This window comes from Pocillopora verrucosa, chromosome 2 (assembly GCF_036669915.1).
Source record: "Pocillopora verrucosa isolate sample1 chromosome 2, ASM3666991v2, whole genome shotgun sequence".
NCBI lineage: Eukaryota > Metazoa > Cnidaria > Anthozoa > Scleractinia > Pocilloporidae > Pocillopora > Pocillopora verrucosa.
The window spans coordinates 16,559,056-16,577,890 of record NC_089313.1 but is presented as its reverse complement, the minus strand read 5'-3'; the positions used below and the strand labels follow the sequence as shown (position 1 = coordinate 16,577,890).

The following is an 18,835-nucleotide window of genomic DNA, read 5'->3' as shown; positions in this document are numbered from 1 at the left end:
TCCAGAGTACAACATGATAGCGGCGAGTCAACGAGCTGCTCCTCATTAATAGCACTTCAGCACCGGCGTTTCTTCGCCCTCGGGAAAGTATGACACCTTGAGCAACGAGAGGAAGCGGCAAGAGGTCTGCAATGGATCCAGACCCTGGCAAACCTCTTCCCTACGGGTCTCAAATCTTCCCGCGGGTGGAGAAACGTACGTCCTGCAGCGTGAATAATGAGGGCGTGATTGCGGACCACAGGCCAGAGAGCTGCGTGAACGTGAAGCTAACCTGTTCCAAGACAAACTTGTCTTTCTCCTCCAACAGTTTGTTGTACGTGTTGATAAAGTCCAGGTAATTCTTTGGTGTGGTGTAATTAACTCTCCTCAGCTTCTGCAAGAATGTTTTACTGTACACGCCGACAGTCTGATGCACAAACACCACGTGGTTAACAACATTTTCACGGTGCTCATCGGGTATCTTGTCGTTCTGAAGAAAAGATAAAGTAACAAGTTTCAACAGGTTGGCGAAGAGGAGTCATTCAAGTTTTAAGAATAACCTGTAAAAAACTGTTTCAGTACTTCCCTCAAAAATTAGAGAGAACTTTAACCCATTCTCTGCAAGATCTCATTAGTAATTCTCCTTGCCATACAATTCTTATTATAGACCTTCAGACTTCAGAGAATTTAGTATTGAATCAACTAACAATCCCCTTGTTGCATTTTTTTTTTAGTCCCACCGCTTGATTTTGTATTGATGTTGAGAGGAGAAATGCTGTCTTGGATCTTGGTCACTCATGGGAGTCAAAGGGTTAAAGAGTTAAGGTTGAATTACTCCGCACAACAAGCATGTCAACTTTTCAGGGTAAAAACAGGCTATTTGAAAAATACCTTGACTACTAAACAACCCTGAAATTTTTTAACTCCACATACAATTTCTGTTTTGATGGATCAGTGAAGCGTGTATCTAAGCGGTCGTTACGCGCTCTTGGAGAGGGGCATTTAACAGGGAACTATATTGATTGTTACGCGCTCCTTAAAAACTTTTTCGTAATTCAGTAGCCTTATGAAAAAAATAACGCTATCTATTTATTGAAAATAAGTATTATGAATAACCTACTCATCTTGAGTGGCATTCAATACAATGTAAAACTGAAAAGGTAAAGTCTGTACTCGAGCCAAGTGGCCCATCTAGCCGGATCTTATCCCAGTTTCCTTAGGATGAAGCGACTAGGAGTACTGATACTACCTCCTGGATGAGAGGCCAATACATCGCAAATTTACCCTTCCCTCCCTTCCCATTTCATCAGGCTTCCCTGACAATTCACCAATACCCATTCATACTCCTGAGTAGAGGAGGCACTGCGAGACTTCAAAATTTTTCCCAAGAACATAACACCATGAAGTCATTAAGTAGATTGCAATGTGAATACGATGTACAATACACTTATTGATTGATTGGCTCAAGGTCATGCGTACCCTGTAAAAGGCATTATCATAGAGTTGTCTACGGCTCTCGTCAACTTACGTTTTCTCCCAAAAATACTGAGGCCACAGCATGGAGTGCCTGTTGTGGCCATGCTGTAAACCAGTCAATACTACAGTTATTGACCAGACCAGGGAAGTTGCGGCATCGTGTCCTCAATGTGTCTCCCACGGGTGACATGGCTAAAACGATGTGCAGATTGTTTGCGCATTTGTTAACAAAGTACTGCCAAATAGATTCCCGTGCAGGTGGTACTCCGGCTTTGTTTGCCTCATCACGAACCTGAAGGTAAGAAGAAGAAAAGGAATATACTTTTGTTTAATAAACCAAGCTATGAAATAGTCTTTTCTTCAAATCCAACAGTTTTCTATGGAATATCGTGAAACCAAAATCAAAGTAATCGCAACAACCAATCAAGGCGAAGAAAAATTGGCACGAGGAGCGAATGAGAAGAATTAAAGGAAATACATGTCAACGGCCTTAAGCGCGGGAAAAGTGAGTGAACACGTCACGATTGGCACAAGTTTCCACCTGATTGGCTGGTACACGTTTTGCGGACCAATCACAGTGCTTCATTCAAAATCGCTTTCTCAAGTCTCAGATTCATGAATTACCACCTCAATTTCTGAGAAAACTGAAGTTCTCGGAGGAAAGCCTTAAAACGAAAACAAGAATCGACAACACATATGACCCGTAGGGATCTTCAATAGCCAATTTGAAATTACCTGGCCGATGATTCCCTCTTTCTCGTCATCTGGGAATAGCGCAGGAACCATTCCTGACGTGAGCATGTTGTTGATGAGCTCGAGGAAGCCTAGGAATGCAATAAAACATTAATGCTATGCAGATCAGTGCCATCTTTATTTTGGTGTTGTTTGTCGTATTAATGTGCCAATATCGTTTGGGAATTTTACCTTCCTGTGCTACATGAGCATCAGTGAACAAGAACACCATTTTCTTGTTTTCCAAACCAAGTTTCGAGTAAAGTCCCTTCAGGTCCTCTCTGAAGGAATTCTCATCATAGCCTCTTGTAAGGGTGATCTCAAATACCTCGCATCCAGCAGAAAAGGCGCCTAACTTGGTTAGGGACTGTTTACCACTGCCTCCAACCCCCACTAAAAGGGCGTGGCCTTTCTCCATGCGGATCACACGGTGTACGCGTGTCAGATGCTCGATGGCGTCATCAAAAAGAACAAGGTTCATTGGTACGTGGTCCATGTTGTACTCCTCCAGAATCTGTTATGAGAACAGGAAAAAAAATCAAATTTTTTAAATATAAAACTCAACGAGAGAGACTCTTCTTCAAAAGAAAGCAGCATACGCTACGAACCTCGTCAAAAATAGCCTTGGCTGCTTCATAATCCACGATGTCTTCATACAAGCGCGGATCTTCAGTCAAAGCATTACGATAATCTCCAAACAAGATGGGCTCTCGATTTACGGTGTCCACATAACTTGTAAAGTTCTGTTCTACCAGCTCGCTGATGTATCCCTGACAGGGGGAAATAACCGTGACACGTTAGTATAAATAGCAATAAAGGAAACTCGCAGAGGAGACACGCAATTTAGTCGGTATTCAAATTATTACTGAACCCACATCCCTTTTTTGAAATGTCAAATTTTGACAGGATTTCTTCCTGACATTTTTTAATCATTTTCAAAGTAAGACTGAGCTGGTTGGTGGTAATTTTACGTCAGTTCCCTGATTGATTCAGTTAAACACCGCCCGTGAAGATTCATAGAGGAACAAATATGTAAATTACTTACATTCACGATCTTCTTATCCGACGAGCTCGTCAAGCGGTCGTAGAACACTCGGAGACATTCGTTCTTCCACAGTCGGACGAATTGTCCGGGGGTATCAAACCTATCGGGTGTGCTTAAGCACAATCCCTGGGTTACACGGGATAAATCCCGCAGATTGAAAATGTAGTGAAATTTAGAGGGTGTCGGTGGTAGATTTTGTATGATCTTGTTGTAAAACTCCAGTGTTGAGGCTGTGATCTTGGAAGCTAGTTCTCTGACTTCCTTTTTGAAAGGCTCCAAATGCCCGTTAAGAATAGAATGGTATATTTTCGTCAAGGAGTCTTGTGAAGGAAAAGTGACGTTAAACACGCTGAACAACGAAATGAAACGCGGGTCCACCTCATTACGACCACCACCCGGCTGGAAGAAAAAAACGAAAAATGAAGTGTAAAAAGGTAAAAAAAAAAAAAAAAAGTGTGAGAACCACAAATTGCTTTGTGAAAAGCATATGATAGAGAGAGGGAAAAAAAATTAGAAATTACTACGTTGATAAACAAAAGTTAGAAAGCGTTTTTTACTTCAAAAAAAAAAAGTATTCATTTTCCTTTGGAAATGCGGTTAAAACTTAAAAAAGTTACTCCCCACAGAAATCTTATCACTTTAACACCCAAAGCATATTTTTAAACCAGTTCGCTTGGATTGGAAAAGTCACTATTAGTTTTGAATCTGATTCGGCACGCGTTTTCTAGAACTATTACAGAGCGTAATAAAGCAAAACCAAGGATGCCACATTACCATCGACAATAACTTGAAACTTTCTCTAATTCAACCTACTGTACCTTTCCCATGGCGGCTACAAAGCCAATATCCCTGAAGTTCTTCCAGATGAGTTCCTTTCCTCTGTCATACATGCCTCCCCTCTCAAGGAGTAATTTCAGTAACGCGATTGGTTGCTGTGTTCCGTACTCATCAACCTGTGGCATGTTCATGTCATCCATAAAAACCAGAAGTCTCTTACCCATGGGGGGACCGTAAGTGTCTTTTGTTCTCTTCTCTACGTTTGCCTCGAGATTCCTTTGGACGTCCATGGACGTCGTTCGAGACGAAAAATTGATGTTGAGAAGAAGCTATCAGATAGAAAAAAAGAGATAAATAACTAAGGCATAACTGAACAAGGCAAAGCCAAAAAGAATAGTTGGCTCGAACATAAGTTACTTTCAGTGAAAAATACATCGCAGTCGAGTGATAGCCGTTCAGTTATCAATGTTCAGACACATAAATCTCCTCTCCACTCAGTCAGTTCACTTTCTTTCTTTAAGAAAAAAAGACAAAATATAACTTGATTACTGAATTTCCTTTGTGTACAACATACCGTAGCATCTTTATCTAGTCCTCTCAAGAAATTCGCTGTAGTTGCCGATTTGGAGGTCCCAGTCTCCCCCACAAGTACCACAGGTCTCTTAATATTAACCATCAGCTCAAGCAGCCATGTTGTCCTGACAGTGTCCACAGTGGGCACCAAAATCTCCGAGAACTTTTTCTCGGGGTCGTGGACGTACTTAGGGATGACGTCAACCCAGGGTACCCAAAGGCCCTTTTTCGTGTCGAAATAATACTCGAACACTGTGGGCTGAGCGCTCGGGATCTCACCTGACATACAAGAAAAAAAAGATGGGAAAATGGCTTGAAAACCACTTCTTGTTATGTCTCAAAAGCAAAAACGATTCCAAAAAAGTAAACACAAATTCTACGGCTTTCAGGTGTAAAAATATTTTTCTTAATGCCTTTTCAGCCTTGGCGAAACTTGTGACAAGATAATTTGTCCCCCTATATACCATAAAAGAAATGAAAAAAAGAAAAAATATGAAAATTGTAGATTGTATAACTTATAGAGTTTCTAAAGCTGACGTTTCGAGCGTCAGCCCTTCATCGTTGAAGAAATTGAATTCAAACCTGGTTTAACAACGCTTCCTTCAGCTGGATTCTGAGGTAAAGACGCGATCCTCTTCACGAATCCATCAAAAACAATCCGCCCATCCTCCAGTAGGCCTCCCCCTAGCGACCAAGTCAACGAGGTCAGGAAAACAGCCTCTGTTGTTTCAGTTCCCAGGAATTGAGCGTTTTCTGCAGGGGGAAGCAGTGCATCGAGCATCTGGGACAATTGTACGACCTGGAGGGAAATATAAATGAAATTATTAATTACAAGTTACTGCTGAGAGAATCAAGTTTAAAACTTGCACAACACGTTTCTACCATTCCTGGATGTGACGACAGATCATGAAATGAAACACTTTTCATCATCCTCTACCAACATATTTTTGATCAATATCAGTATCGGAGCGACGACGCACCAACCCATCCCCTAACCCAACATAAGTATATTGATAGCAAAATAGGGTTGGAGGAGGGGCAGGTGTGCAGTTGCTCAAAAAATGACATTGATCCCATATTTTTCGTATCAGCACATCGATGTCAGTTTTTGCTCATTGCCAGAGAGAGGCATAGGGACAGTAAAATCTCTTTCTCGAAAAAAAAAGCTGGCCAAGACTCGAACCTGGCCCTGTACATCCAGAGTCCACCTAGTAAGCTGGTGCACCACGTCACTCCATACGTAGCTTTTTGATAATAAGTTAGCAAACATTTTTCTGAACAAAACCATCACCTACCATGTTAAGATTTGTCAGAGGAATAATCGTCTTCAACTTCTTTCCGATTTTTCCTTCGATGATTCCTTCCAGAATCAAATCGATGCAGGGAGGCACATATTTCTCAAAGAGTCTGTTGAGCTCTTCTCGTTCCTTGTCATTTCCTCGAGCATTGCACCATTTCTGCCAGTAAGGATTGTAGCCCAGATTCTTAGGATCCACGTACACCATTCCGCAACGGGACACAGTGGCCGGAGAAGCGTAACGAAGATCTGAAACCTGAGTTGGGAATTGAGATATTTTAGTTTCTTAATCGTCGCAGAGTTTTTAACGTACAAATTATGAGAAGTCAATTTTCCAAATAAAATTACCTGGTGGAAAATTTACAAAGACCTTAGATGAGCAACATTTTTTTTTCAAAAGTAATTTTTAACCAGCAATTCGTTACAGCCACATGCAATATGATCACCCAATTCAACGGAGTCAACAATGCACCAGTATGAAAAAGGAGGTTTCAAATGGGAAGAGCGTGCATTGGTCAATATTTTAAACTGAAGTTACCTCAAACAGCAAGGCGCAGTGTTTCTGAAGCCGAATCCTCTCGCCATTAGCCAAAGTCAACAGTCTGTTGTCGTCCATCACAGAGTTCATGTTCTCTACCCACAGGGCGTCCACATCGCTGTCAAACACGATATACTTGCGTTCGTTTTTATCAGTGGGTTTGTTTATCTCACGGAAGATGTTGGACAGTAATCCATCAGTCCAGTCCCTGGTGACAGGATCCAGCGTTCCGTACAGTTCCACAACTGTGCATGCCTTGGCATTCATAATATGCATCTTTGTAGTTATGCCCAGACTGGAGATAAAAAAAGGTTGGGTCAATAAACGGAAGACTAGTTGCGCCAGACGATGTTGGCTGGCCCTATCAATGTCAGTATCTGAGCAACTGCGAACCTACCCCTCCCCTAACAGCAACAGTCAAATGATAACAAGTTAAGTCTAATGTGGGCTAGGGGAGGGGTAGGTAGGAAGTTGTTCAGATACTGACATTCATCCCGCAGCCCTTACATTTCCATATAACCGCTAAGTCACATTTGACCTCAGGATGATGAGTAATGAAAAAATCCGCTAGAGTAAATTCAATTGCAGAAAGGAAAGCCTAAACACACATTCAGGTTTTAAGTGCCTTAGGCCTGTGTCTCCCTGATAGCGGTTAGACGTAAAAAATGAGGGCCTGCTCGCAAGCAATTGACATAGGTGAAGAATTCATCTTACCGTGTCTGCGCCTGCGCTAATGTGTTAATAACAACAGTCTTTCCTCCTCCAGTGGGGCCCACGATCATGGTTGTATGTCGTGTCAACATGGTCTCGTACATTTGAACAACTTTATCGGCCTGTTACGCAGAGACATGTATATTAGTTGAACTACAAATCTTTCAACTACCTCAAGCTAAACATTAAAAGAGCGATATGATGTCGAAACTTCTAGGAAGTCAATGTAAATGAAAAAAAAGGTGACTCGAAAAGAAGACAATTTTCCCAAAGATTCCCCCCTATTCTCTCAGAGCCAGATAGTTTGCACGTTCCGGAAACTGCTTGCAAAAGGTGCAGTAAAAATATTTTCCAGTCAAATGGAACACGCCCGTAAATTGTATTCGCTGGATCCCGAGAAAAATTCTCTCTCGAAATGTGGCGTTATAAATTATGCTTTACCTGATGTGGAAGCAAAATGTATTTATTGTCCTGTAACACTGCTTCAACTGCGTCGTTGAAATTTGGGTACCGTACCCTTGGACAATCAAGGCCTGGAAACAAGTCCGCTATGAGACCGAGGAAGAGTGGTACGTCTTCAAACACAAACTTTGGCAAGTTCATGTCACGCAATGCACGCATTAACACTACATCCTGAAAGAAGTAAAAATTCAATAGAGAAGTTGAGATAGCAGTGGGTACCTTTGAACCGTGACCTCTGTTTCAGAGTTAACGTAGGTAAAGGCAGTGAAAGAAATATGTAGGGGGTTAGCGAACGTCAACAAACAACAAATTTGTTTCTACATTTACTGGAAACTTGGTCTCGAGTGACTCTCAGTCTCTTCTTAACTTAACACTACTGGAGATGCTAGGCGTTTTTACCCTGAATGTATTAAGATTCCTTGCGACATGCGACCTGGACAAGAGAAAAACTATTGGACGGTTAAGAAAAGAAACGATTCAGAGAAGTTAAGGGTTTAGAGTCGAACGCCTAAACCTTGACAGTGGAACAGTGTTTCACTAGATTTAGAACCCAAGTATTTCTATAGATACTTGTGTAATCGTTTCTCCTTTTCAAACACGAACTAAAACTGACCTCGCTCAGATCAGGAGAACCTCTCTTCAGTTCTCCTGCCATCACAAGTACAGCCTTCAGTGCACGAAGCCCAAAGTCGTAATGAGATTGTTTGGAGAGCTGTCCTGACGCAAGTTTGTAAAGTACTGTCATCTTCTTGGCAAGAACCTTTGTAAAAAGGAGGAATTTACAATAATGTTTGACTAGATGCATGCCATGTGTGAATCGTATTTCATCGATTTAGCGTCCAACCCCGGAAAAGCGCCCATCTCGATTAAGCGCCGACCCTTTTGGTAGGAAAAGTTGAAAAGTACCCAGCCTCGAAAAAGCGTCCATCCCCTTCTATCCCGGGTGAGTGAGTGAATGAGTGTCGTGAAATTAAACCCAAAATATTCAGATCAGCAAAGCAGAATAAATGTTTATTATTCAGGTAAATAAATGTCTCCACACTTAAGCGCAAGATAAAGCAGGCGACCAGTCACGATCGACTTAAGTTTTGCGTTTCTAACGCCAATCATAAAAGCCAAGAAAAACAATTCCTGATTATTTTTGACACTAAATTCAGACGATCTCTAAATCGTATTTTCTTTTTCGTCTGTCTTACCTTGGCCAATAAAAACCCTTCGGAGAAAAGCATGATCTCGCAGATTTGTTGCAGGTCTGGCACAATACACATAACAGGTCTGAACAGAGCTTTGACACTCTCAGGAAGTTCTGTACGACCTGCATAGCCAGGGTTCATGGTAATGAAAATCCCCATGCGACCATCCAGTGCTATCTCTGTACCTTCAAACTGTTCAAGGAGAAGAAATTAGTTTACAACTTGGTTAACAAGTGCTCCCTCTAGAGATTTCTGTGGACCAGTTAGTAGAACTGGAAGGAATAGCTATAGTCTGTATCCTCACAGAGACCTTGGATTTCCTTCTGTCTCACATTCTTGACAAAGTCTTACGTCTTTCTTTAAAGCAGTTTTCGACTACTACGAAAAACCACAACCCAAGATAATCAAAGCGACCAATTAGATCAATTCACCAACGAGACTAAAAGCAAAGACAAGCAAGTCACATAAAGCGCGGGAAAACACGAATGACTAAGGCAACTTTGTTTCTGTTTCTGTTTTTACATCTAATTGTTTGAGAGGGCGGTGCAAATTCTCCTTGTCAGCATCTTAGTAAATGTACAGAGAACAGTATGGAGAATATGAATGCTAATGTAAGAGCGTAAAGGGTTAAAAAAAACTAAGGTAATCTCAGATTATTGACGAAACTTAATTGCCCTAAACTGTCTATAGTTTGTCACGCTTGAGACAGGTTTGTTATTACGTTTACCATTTTTCGTCATGCAAATTAAGTCAAGATTTAGATAAGGTAGACGTGAGTTCACCTGTAGTCTCTTAAGATGGTTGCTGAGTGAGTTTTGCAGTGTTTTAATCTGTGTTGAGACAACTGATAGTACAGACACGTCGATACGGTTGAACTCGTCAAAACAACCCCAGGCACCACACTGCGCCAGGCCTGAGAAGATCTTGCCGATGGACTAGAGGAGAAAAAAGTAAGAAACTCATGCGTTTGTAGACTGATATGTGAAAATATTGCAACAAATTCGACTCCCTCAGTTTCGAGTCACACACTCTAAAAGGATGGCTAGCAACGACAAACGTAACTTTTAAAATTAAGTAGCTGGTCAAAAATGTAAAGACATTCTGTCAAACAGCAAGGGTTTGACTGTCACTCTATGCAGGTCGTCGAAGCCATAGCTCTCACTCAATTGCGTGACGCGTAAGCGTTACGCAAATTACCCATATCATATGACATCCACAAAACCTGTTTAGCTCACCTTGTAATCCATACCCTCTCCACAGTTAGTTACGACACACAGTAATCCCAGAGCTTTAGCCAGATCCTTCACTGTCTCGGTTTTTCCTGTACCGGCCGGCCCTGCGGGGGCACCACCGAGGTACATGGACAAGGCCTACAAAAAGAAGGGAAAAGAAGCGTAAAACTACAATTCAGTAGGATTATAAAACACCAAACGTTCATCTAATAACTACACTACCTCCCCCTACTTTAAATTTTTTACACACGTAAACACCTCACCTGAGAGATAGTCAGGTATATTCTGTCTGTCAGGGGGGTGATGACCAGTCGTCCATTTAGTCCCATGTACTCGTATCCATAACCAAATTCGCCTGTACACTGACGCACCATCAACTCATCTGGTAACTGATCCCAGTAGAACCTTAATTGACTCTCCCACTCGAACTCACGCGTGTCCATGATGCTGTCAGGAAAACAGGGGGAATTATGATCAATCTCAACTTTAGTTAACAAGAGCCTTAACATTTTTCCTCCTTCCGAGAGCTCAATCTGACCCAATGAAGACTCAAAGAGAGCTCAAGGTATATAAAGACAAACAAACCGCCAACCTTATACCAGGGAAAGCATGTGCGACTTAGTTGTGATTGATGATAGATCTGCATCTGATTGTCTGAGACAAAAAAAAATTGGCTAAAAATAAAGCAGCAAAACATTTTATGACTAGTTAGCCCAAGCGGTTTCAATTACTTTATCCATAAGCGGTTTCCGATAGTGTAATTGGTAGCTGTGTACGGAAACGGGGACGTACGCAGCGGTAAGAGGTCCTCTAGGCGGCGGTAGACCAATAAATGGCTTTTATAGAAACCCCTGGTTAGTTCGTATCACTATTCTCACCTGTCTCGAACAAAACTGTCAATGATGTCTCTGGCGTGAACTTCAATGATCAGCACTGTGTTGAACTTCTTGCGATCATTTTTGGTCAGGTTTGGATGACGAACCTGAAAAAAAAAATACAAGTTTTAAATATAAGAAAAAAAGTGTAAACAGCTTACTTCATGAAGCGAGTCGCGTTACGCAAAACTTCCATAGAAAATAAAATATTGTCTCGGACGATGGTAATTTTGATTTCATGGCAACAGACTGGGATTGTACGTTTTCAGATCAAATTGTTAGATTAGAAATATAACGTAATCTCTATTTTTTTATATCAGGATCCTAAACTAGCCTTGTTCATTTTAATCAGTGTTACGTTCTCCTCACTCTATTTATATGCGCATAGACGGTTCTAGCGTTTCTAATTAGCGAAATAGTTTTCCACACATAGCCACTTTTTTATGTAATTTATCTTAATAGCTTCTGGAATCACTTATCTATTAATTCATTTTTTTATTAATCTATTTAACTGACCAAAAGCCAGTGTTAACACACCTTTTCAACAAGGTCGCTGATTTGTTTGTGCATCTTTTTAGCATAGTTTTTCATTCCCATCTTGTCTCCTTTCTTCACTTTTCTAAACACATCCTCAACTTCCCATGTCCACCAAACTTGGTTTCCAGCCAGTACCACCATTCCTTGATACTCCATCATCCAGTCAATTCTGGAAAAAAAACACATCTAAAATGTTACCAGACAGTAACATAAACTTAAAAGAGCAATTTACAATAGTGTCAAATGTAATCCAGGACTGCTTAGGTTTTGCCTTACGTCCCTACATGATTGGTCAACTTTCCTAGCCAATCAGATTCAAAACTAAAATCAATCGTGACCTGGTCACCCACGTTTTCCCGTGCTTCAGGTAGTTTGATAGTTTTATTTTGAGTTCTCATTATCTCCAAATGATATATTTTTTTGTCTGATTGGCTTTTGTGATTGATTTGGTTTTGGTTTCGATTTTACGACACTCTATTAAATTTTCGTTTCAACTGACCACTGTGCGAAAAAAAGACCTTGCATTTACGTAACAAGCAAGGCAGACGAAGGTTTAGAACACCTGTTTTTTTTTTTCTTCTTTATTTTTTCATTACTTTATGGGACGCTTTAAAAATCAAGAGCTTCTAAAGTTGGTGATCGTTTCCTTAGAGTGTGATCCAGGGTGATATTGCAAGGAGAAATTAGATGCTGGTCGCACGTAGAGATTAAATGGTAAGGTAAAGAAAGAACTTATACCTGGACAGTTCGCCGCCATATTTATAGATGGCCTCTTTCGTAATGAGTCTGTTAGTCCTTCTCATTTCATTCAGCACGTTTGTCATCCAGTCTTCCACTCGTCCCTCAGCCGCCACTGGCTGCCTGAACTCCATCACTTCAGCCTCGCTACTGAGCATGGCAGTGGCCAACATCTCTTCACCAGTCCCTTCTTCGAAACGCAACTTAGCAATGTTGTCGAACATCTGTAAAAGACGAGAACCAGTAAAATTAGAAGTAAATAAGTAGCTTTTGAAGGAAGCTGCGCCGCATACAAGTTGCGATTACTTATTGATAACTGCGTTTAAAACAGGTTGGAGGTAATGCCAAGCCCATGCTTCAGATGGTGTGTTGACAATCCTTGTATTCTCTCTAAGATCATCGCCCACAGCGCGCGCGAAATAGGAGCCGCCAAGGATTTAACGAACATGAACGCGAGGGGTTGTGAGAGTAAAAGAAAATGAACGCTTCGTTTCGCTCTTGCCCTCCCTATGCGCTTCCTCTCTTTATCATTAAGAAATCACCACAGCAGTGGACAGAACATGCCTTTGCTAATCTTTAGAAGTTGTAAGGGCTCATCAAGTCTTGTCTTCAGAGCCAGATAGAAACAGCATATCACCTACTTATTGTATGTCCCAAAGAGGTTAACTATAAAGATTTTAGAACCACATGTGCGCAAACAACAAAGGCAAAATTTACTGACTGCCTTAAGCCAGTACAACCTAACATCAGTATGCAAATTCTCCTTATTGTTCTCTATACATTTCCTAAGATGTTGGTGATCATTTTCTTCATTCTCATGGCCTTAGTGTGTGATTAAGGAGGGATTTTTTAAGGAGAAATTAGATGCTAGTCACTCTTGGTGGTAAAAGGGTTAAAATGTTTGCGCACGTGAAATTGAAGTATTTGCCATTGTTGTCAACTGGCTTTAATAAACAATTAGAGGAAAAGTAAGCAAATCAGAGGTAAATTTGCCACTCGCCATTACGCAATAAAATTGGCCCTGATTCCGTCGTACTCAGTTACCTTGATCATATGTTCTTGCACGCACTGTGGATCATGGCTGCCGAGAATAGAGAGCAGTTCGTCGTCAGAAATAAAGAAAAACCTTGGGAAGGCGTTTCTCTTGGAGTCCAGGTAATCATTTAAACTCTTCTGACACTTCTCCAAACCAGCTACCAACATCTGCAGCTGCTCCAGACGACTGGCGGCGTGACAAGCTTCTAACACTTTTGGATTCTTTGCAGTGTCGCTCATGATCTGAAGACAGAAACAAGGTGAAGACCATGAAGTGCAAGATGAATTATTTAAGTGACACAGACATTGGAGAAAATGCGCTCTTAACAGGAGCCGAACTAAGAAAAGATGAGAGAGCAGAGCGGGACATTTGTGGTGTTGGCTGGGACGTGCTTTTCCCCTGAAAAATTCATAGTTAAATTTAGAGGTAAACGGAAGGGTGTTTTCCCAGATTTCTTCTGAATTTTCTTCCAAGAGAAAAGAAGAATTCGTTTAACAATCAAAGCTTCTTTGACTGCCGATCATTCCCTTTATTTTCATGATCTTAATGGATGATTCTACAGTGTTATTGTGGAGAGAAATTAGATGCTGGACTGTTTATTAATGAAACTGATGTATCAAACGTCTGGACAAGAACCCTTGCTCTCTGCCACCACCCCCCCTCCTCCCGATCACTAATTCTTTAGCACACACACCTTCACGTGCAACACAGAAGCGTAACATGCTACAAACCTTCTTGAATGTCTTATCGATGTCATCGAATTTCTTGGCCTCCTCTGGAAGCTGAGCTCTGATGTCTCCGCCGATGAAGATGCTCTCGAGGTACATCCACTTTCTTTGCACAACCATCCACACCTGAGAAGGATTAGAAAAAAAAAACGATCCCAGACAGTGGATATCAGATATTATTTGCAACGCTACATGACATAGCTGTTCCTTAAGACGTTGATGGTTTTTCGAGATTCCAACTCAAGTAAGGCTTACCATGGGGACTGGTAGAGATCTCCTTCGCAGTTTCATTTTGAGTGGTTTTGATATTTAGTCGCCCTTTTAGGACAGAGTACCTATCTGTTGGTTGCCTTGTTTAAGCAATTCTAGAGCACATTTCGATTGAGCGTCGTAAGACCAAAACCAAATAATTACGACAGCCAATCGGAAGAAAGGAAAATAACATAATCACAGTGCGAGGTAAAGCAAAGTCATAGAACGTGTAATTTGATTACTTTCCACAGTCAGCTTACTATTGGTCAGACACTCACCTCAACAACCTCTCCAATGTGTGACAAACTCTTCTCCCACTTGTTAACAGTTTCCAAAAACGGCCCCACAAACCGCGAGGCGGACATACTCTGCAAATTCATGGCATTGTCATCCAGTATTTGCAGGATTTCATCAACAGCTCCCAAAATAAAGCCTCTCTCTTGGGTTCCCTTCATAAACTTGGACACAGTGAATTTCATAGCACCCCACGTGTCACCCACTTCACTGATACCTTTCTCGATCCCAAGCTCCTTTGTGGCGCTAGCCGTGATGTCACCGATGACCTCCTGGAACTTGTGTAGCTCCATGGCAAACATGTTTTGAAGTGTGAAGGTGTCCGGATTGAGATCGAACTTCATGCCCGTCATTTCCATTAATTTCTTCCAATGGCTGTTCGGTAAAGAAGTCAAGATTACAGAATTAATGTACTCTTTTTTTCATTTCAAAAAAAAAAAAAAAAAAATATATATATATATATATATATATATATATATATGTATGTATATATTACATGACCAGTTTGATTAGCCTCCTTTTTCCTTCCGACCATGAATAAGAGGTTTTTTATACAGGCTAAGAATACATTGTACTCTATTTCGTTAATAAAAAGAATTAAAAGAGATATGATTAAGAATTAAACCATCCAACAGAAATTAATTCTGTTTGTACTGCTATACATTTACATTGATTTATCGCTTTGTCGTCCCCTTTGGTTGAAAAAAATTAAAGCCCACAATCAACCAAACTTTTTAAAGGTAACATCAATTTTCTTCTTGTTCTAGCAAGGAGAATTTGTTCAACAATCAAAGACCCATTTCCTACCGTTCTCGCAAAGCCTCGTTTTTCAGATCAGAAAAGAGTGGAATGGAATTCTTAAACTCCTTCATCTTCTCCTCCAGAATATGGCACAGCGGTAGGGCTTTCACCTCTCTTGGAAGTCTCTTGAGTTGTTTAATAAACCCGTCAATACCCTCTGATAACACTGACACATCAAGGTTGGCCCATAGCGTGTTGGCCCATTCATCACGAGCCGCCTGATGGACAGGAACATACACGTAATAAGTAATTAATCAAACGGCCAATCAGAGGGACAGAAACTATCACCAGGAGCCAATGAAAACTCTTATAGTGAAAAGGACCAAACTGTATGAAGCGCGGGAAAACGCGGATGTACAAGTCGCAATTGGCTTTTGTTTTGCATCTGATTGGTTTAGAGATTGGCGCGAAATTTTTAGACCAGAGAGACAGACCAATATCACGCAAAACCATTGCATTTTTGGATAAATATCCAGATTCAAAAGAAAATTGCTCTAAATCTTCATATAAGGTGATCACAATTATCAACCACAGCAAAAACGACAAAGAAAAATGAATCGCTAGGGATAAATAAACGTCTTGCAAATTCTATGGAGAGGTTGGAGCAACTTTTCACAAGCCATCTTCATTTGTTTGGCCTCGCCGTTTCAATTGTGGGAATTTACTGCAACACTGAAGCCCTAAACATTTGACACTTGGCTTGCTTCCATTTATGCGCAAATGTTTCGAATAATTTTTCACTCAACTTGCCTTTTGATTCTCATAAATAGAAAAGATCTGATCCAATCCCTTCAGCTCTTTCTCCATGTCCAGTAGTTCAGGGTAAAGAGTGATCTGAAGACCAAACAGTTTTTCAGCATTCGCCAATTCTTGACGCTCCTTTTCAAAGTTTGCAAACTCTTCTTTGAATTTCTTTAACAGTTCCACACCTTAGAAAAAAATACAGTCGAGTGCAGATCGAAAATTAAATCATACTTCTCATCTCGATTTTATATAGGTGTTGAAAAGTTGAGAAAACCTTACATCAAGCTTCGTAAATTTACCTGCTTCAAGATCAGTGCCAATAGAGCTTGGACCTTCATTGATGAAGCTTTCTTTAAACTTTGAAATGTCTTTGGAGAAGTCGGAAACTTGATCTTGCGTGATCTACAAAATAGATATATTGATGAGGAAATATAAATGTTATCCATTTTTATCACCTAACGATGATAAGCGATTTACTAATTGCTCAACTGTGTTATATCATTTAGAGTTAAATTAAATGTTGAGTTGTGTATGGAACTTAGGTAAATTTTGAACCTTTTCCAGGGCTGTGCTCAAGCTCGAGTGTCACAGGTAACTAACTTCTGAAAGGTTCTGTCCTTAGGCAATTAGTATAACTTTGCTTTTAAGGAAGTATTTTCGAACGGGGCACCCAAGATTTCGGGGACGAGAACTTTCACGCTTGATTTTTCTTAGAGCACAACTTTTTTTTCCATCTCTTAAAATCCAAGTTCAGATATGCATGGATCTAACCATTTACACCCTAACATCAGTATGCATATTCTCCATACTGTTCTCTAAGCATTTCCTAAGGTGATGACAAAGAGAATTTCTTTCACAATCAAGAACTTCTTCGGTCGCTGATCATTTCCTTTTTTCTCGTGACCGTAATACTTGATTCAGCGGTTATACTGTGAGGAGAAATTAGATGCTGGTTACTCCTTGGGATCAAAGAGTTAAGAACAACGTTGAATACATGCAAGTCCTGGGTACCCATGTATTACAATATTGTAACGTCTCTTTTTCAACATATGTGTTCTCAAAACTTACCTCCGTGAATTTCTTCTTAACAGAGACCAAACTTGCGTCCACTGTTCGAGATTCCAGGAACAGGTCATCCCACGCTTGGGTGATGTTGGTGGCCAGCTCCAGCTCGCTCTCGGGAACCTTTCAAAAAGAAAGAAGTGCAATACAAACATGAACAAATGAGAGCTGTCGATAAGAGCCATGCAGTAGCTAAACAATAGCTGCTTAGTCTGCCATCTATAGCCGGCGACTTTCACCACATTTTACCATAAGTGCAGATAAACAGTCATACAATCACTGAAAGACCATCCAAGATAATTTTAGTGTAGTCATTTCACAGTTTATGAGATGAACTATGGCTGCCGACCTTTTTTTTTTTTTAACTGCCTTCTTCTCTTAAACTTATTGGCAACCCTGATCATACAATGAAGCTTGAGACACGGACAATTTAGCTGACTTTGGGATATAATTATTTTATTTCTTACCTCAATATCGTACATCAGAATGGTTCGGTATCTTTCCTGAATGTCGACATAGCGAAGCTCTACATCAAGAGACTTGTCTCTGATATCTGCAATTACGCGCAGGACAAACTTCAAGTCTTCTAGCGTGTCTGGTTCTCGCTTGAGATCATCTGTTAAACCCTGTAACAAAACAGTCAAAAAAAAACTTCTCAGCTAATGCTGCGACACGAAAAATATCCGGCAAACAAGTAATTCGTTCATTCATCCGTCAGTTGTTCACTTAATTTGCCTATTATTTACTCTGTCGCCTTTATCATTCACCCATTTCATCTTTCATTCGTTGGTTCTTTTTACCTACTAAGTTTTTCATTCGCTAAATTCTCCAAAAGTTAGTTTGTGCAATCGTTTCTCGGGGCTCCTCAATAGCGATCATTACCAATGACAAGTCACGACAAAGTAACGAACTAAGTAGCGGATGACATTGTGGCAAATGATTTACCGGAAAATTTAGAGCGAAAACAGTACAAATTATCCATGATATCGTTAACGGATTTTATAAAAGATAGGGAGGCAATCAAGCTATCCTCTTGAAACATACCTCAATTTCTGCCTTGAGAGCATTCAGATCTTCCCTTGCCGATTCGTTCAAAAACTTGCCCAGCTCCTTGACCCAGGCCCTCGCATTGGCCTGAATAGTCGTTGCCAGAGGGTCCAAGTTGAGACGAACAAAATCAATGTCTTTTGTCATGACCTGGTTTCCAACCTGGTAAATATCATAAAGTTATTACAATCACTGTAGTAAGAATCCCTAATCGCGAAGGAGTAACGTGCGGCGAGATTTTCACCGGTTTAATTTCCGACCATGTGTCGACATAATGTCAGAAATGATGAAATTGTTGGGTGCGCTAACTGTTCAACCTGTGTGACACAGACTAAAACAATTGTTTACCTCAGTGAACCTCTTACTACTTGCTTCATTGTTAAGTAAATATCCACCGATATTCACCTCTGTTTCCTTGAATGATCGCTGACTATAAGAACTGTGACGTTAACCTAAGAGTATACTTTGCATAAAGCAGATCTATCTTAATACCTCAATGACCAGATTTGAGTAGAACTGTAGCTTTTCGTCATAAGCAATACACGTTGGTTTCTTCTGTGCAAACTTCTCCACCATGTTACTCTGTTTTGTGGACAACAAACAAACAAATCAGTTATGATAACAAAAACGTGCAAAATAAATAAACACTGAGTGGTTATGTCGATAGACACTACGCAAATAGCCACACACTTGAAACTCTCGAGCG

At 40.6% G+C, this 18,835-nt stretch overlaps 1 protein-coding gene across 1 annotated transcript in view; it reads right to left on the bottom strand.

Moving 5' to 3' along the window:
- LOC131780964 (dynein axonemal heavy chain 10) overlaps positions 1-18,835 on the bottom strand; it is a 43,905-nt gene that overhangs the window by 14,030 nt on the left and 11,040 nt on the right. Inside the window, exons 15-45 of the mRNA XM_059097595.2 lie at positions 18,622-18,711; positions 18,127-18,291; positions 17,550-17,708; positions 17,089-17,205; positions 16,320-16,422; positions 16,027-16,205; positions 15,283-15,494; positions 14,460-14,850; positions 13,933-14,055; positions 13,210-13,443; positions 12,166-12,389; positions 11,428-11,596; positions 10,894-10,997; positions 10,279-10,462; positions 10,019-10,153; positions 9,566-9,718; positions 8,787-8,975; positions 8,204-8,350; positions 7,570-7,761; positions 7,132-7,250; positions 6,418-6,712; positions 5,878-6,135; positions 5,165-5,381; positions 4,584-4,861; positions 4,051-4,338; positions 3,233-3,631; positions 2,796-2,957; positions 2,380-2,701; positions 2,191-2,279; positions 1,508-1,747; positions 272-469 (exon numbers count right to left, since the gene is read on the bottom strand). Coding sequence (XP_058953578.2) covers positions 272-469; positions 1,508-1,747; positions 2,191-2,279; positions 2,380-2,701; positions 2,796-2,957; positions 3,233-3,631; positions 4,051-4,338; positions 4,584-4,861; positions 5,165-5,381; positions 5,878-6,135; positions 6,418-6,712; positions 7,132-7,250; positions 7,570-7,761; positions 8,204-8,350; positions 8,787-8,975; positions 9,566-9,718; positions 10,019-10,153; positions 10,279-10,462; positions 10,894-10,997; positions 11,428-11,596; positions 12,166-12,389; positions 13,210-13,443; positions 13,933-14,055; positions 14,460-14,850; positions 15,283-15,494; positions 16,027-16,205; positions 16,320-16,422; positions 17,089-17,205; positions 17,550-17,708; positions 18,127-18,291; positions 18,622-18,711 — 6,135 coding nt within the window. The remainder of the gene's footprint in view (positions 1-271; positions 470-1,507; positions 1,748-2,190; positions 2,280-2,379; positions 2,702-2,795; positions 2,958-3,232; positions 3,632-4,050; positions 4,339-4,583; positions 4,862-5,164; positions 5,382-5,877; positions 6,136-6,417; positions 6,713-7,131; positions 7,251-7,569; positions 7,762-8,203; positions 8,351-8,786; positions 8,976-9,565; positions 9,719-10,018; positions 10,154-10,278; positions 10,463-10,893; positions 10,998-11,427; positions 11,597-12,165; positions 12,390-13,209; positions 13,444-13,932; positions 14,056-14,459; positions 14,851-15,282; positions 15,495-16,026; positions 16,206-16,319; positions 16,423-17,088; positions 17,206-17,549; positions 17,709-18,126; positions 18,292-18,621; positions 18,712-18,835) is intronic.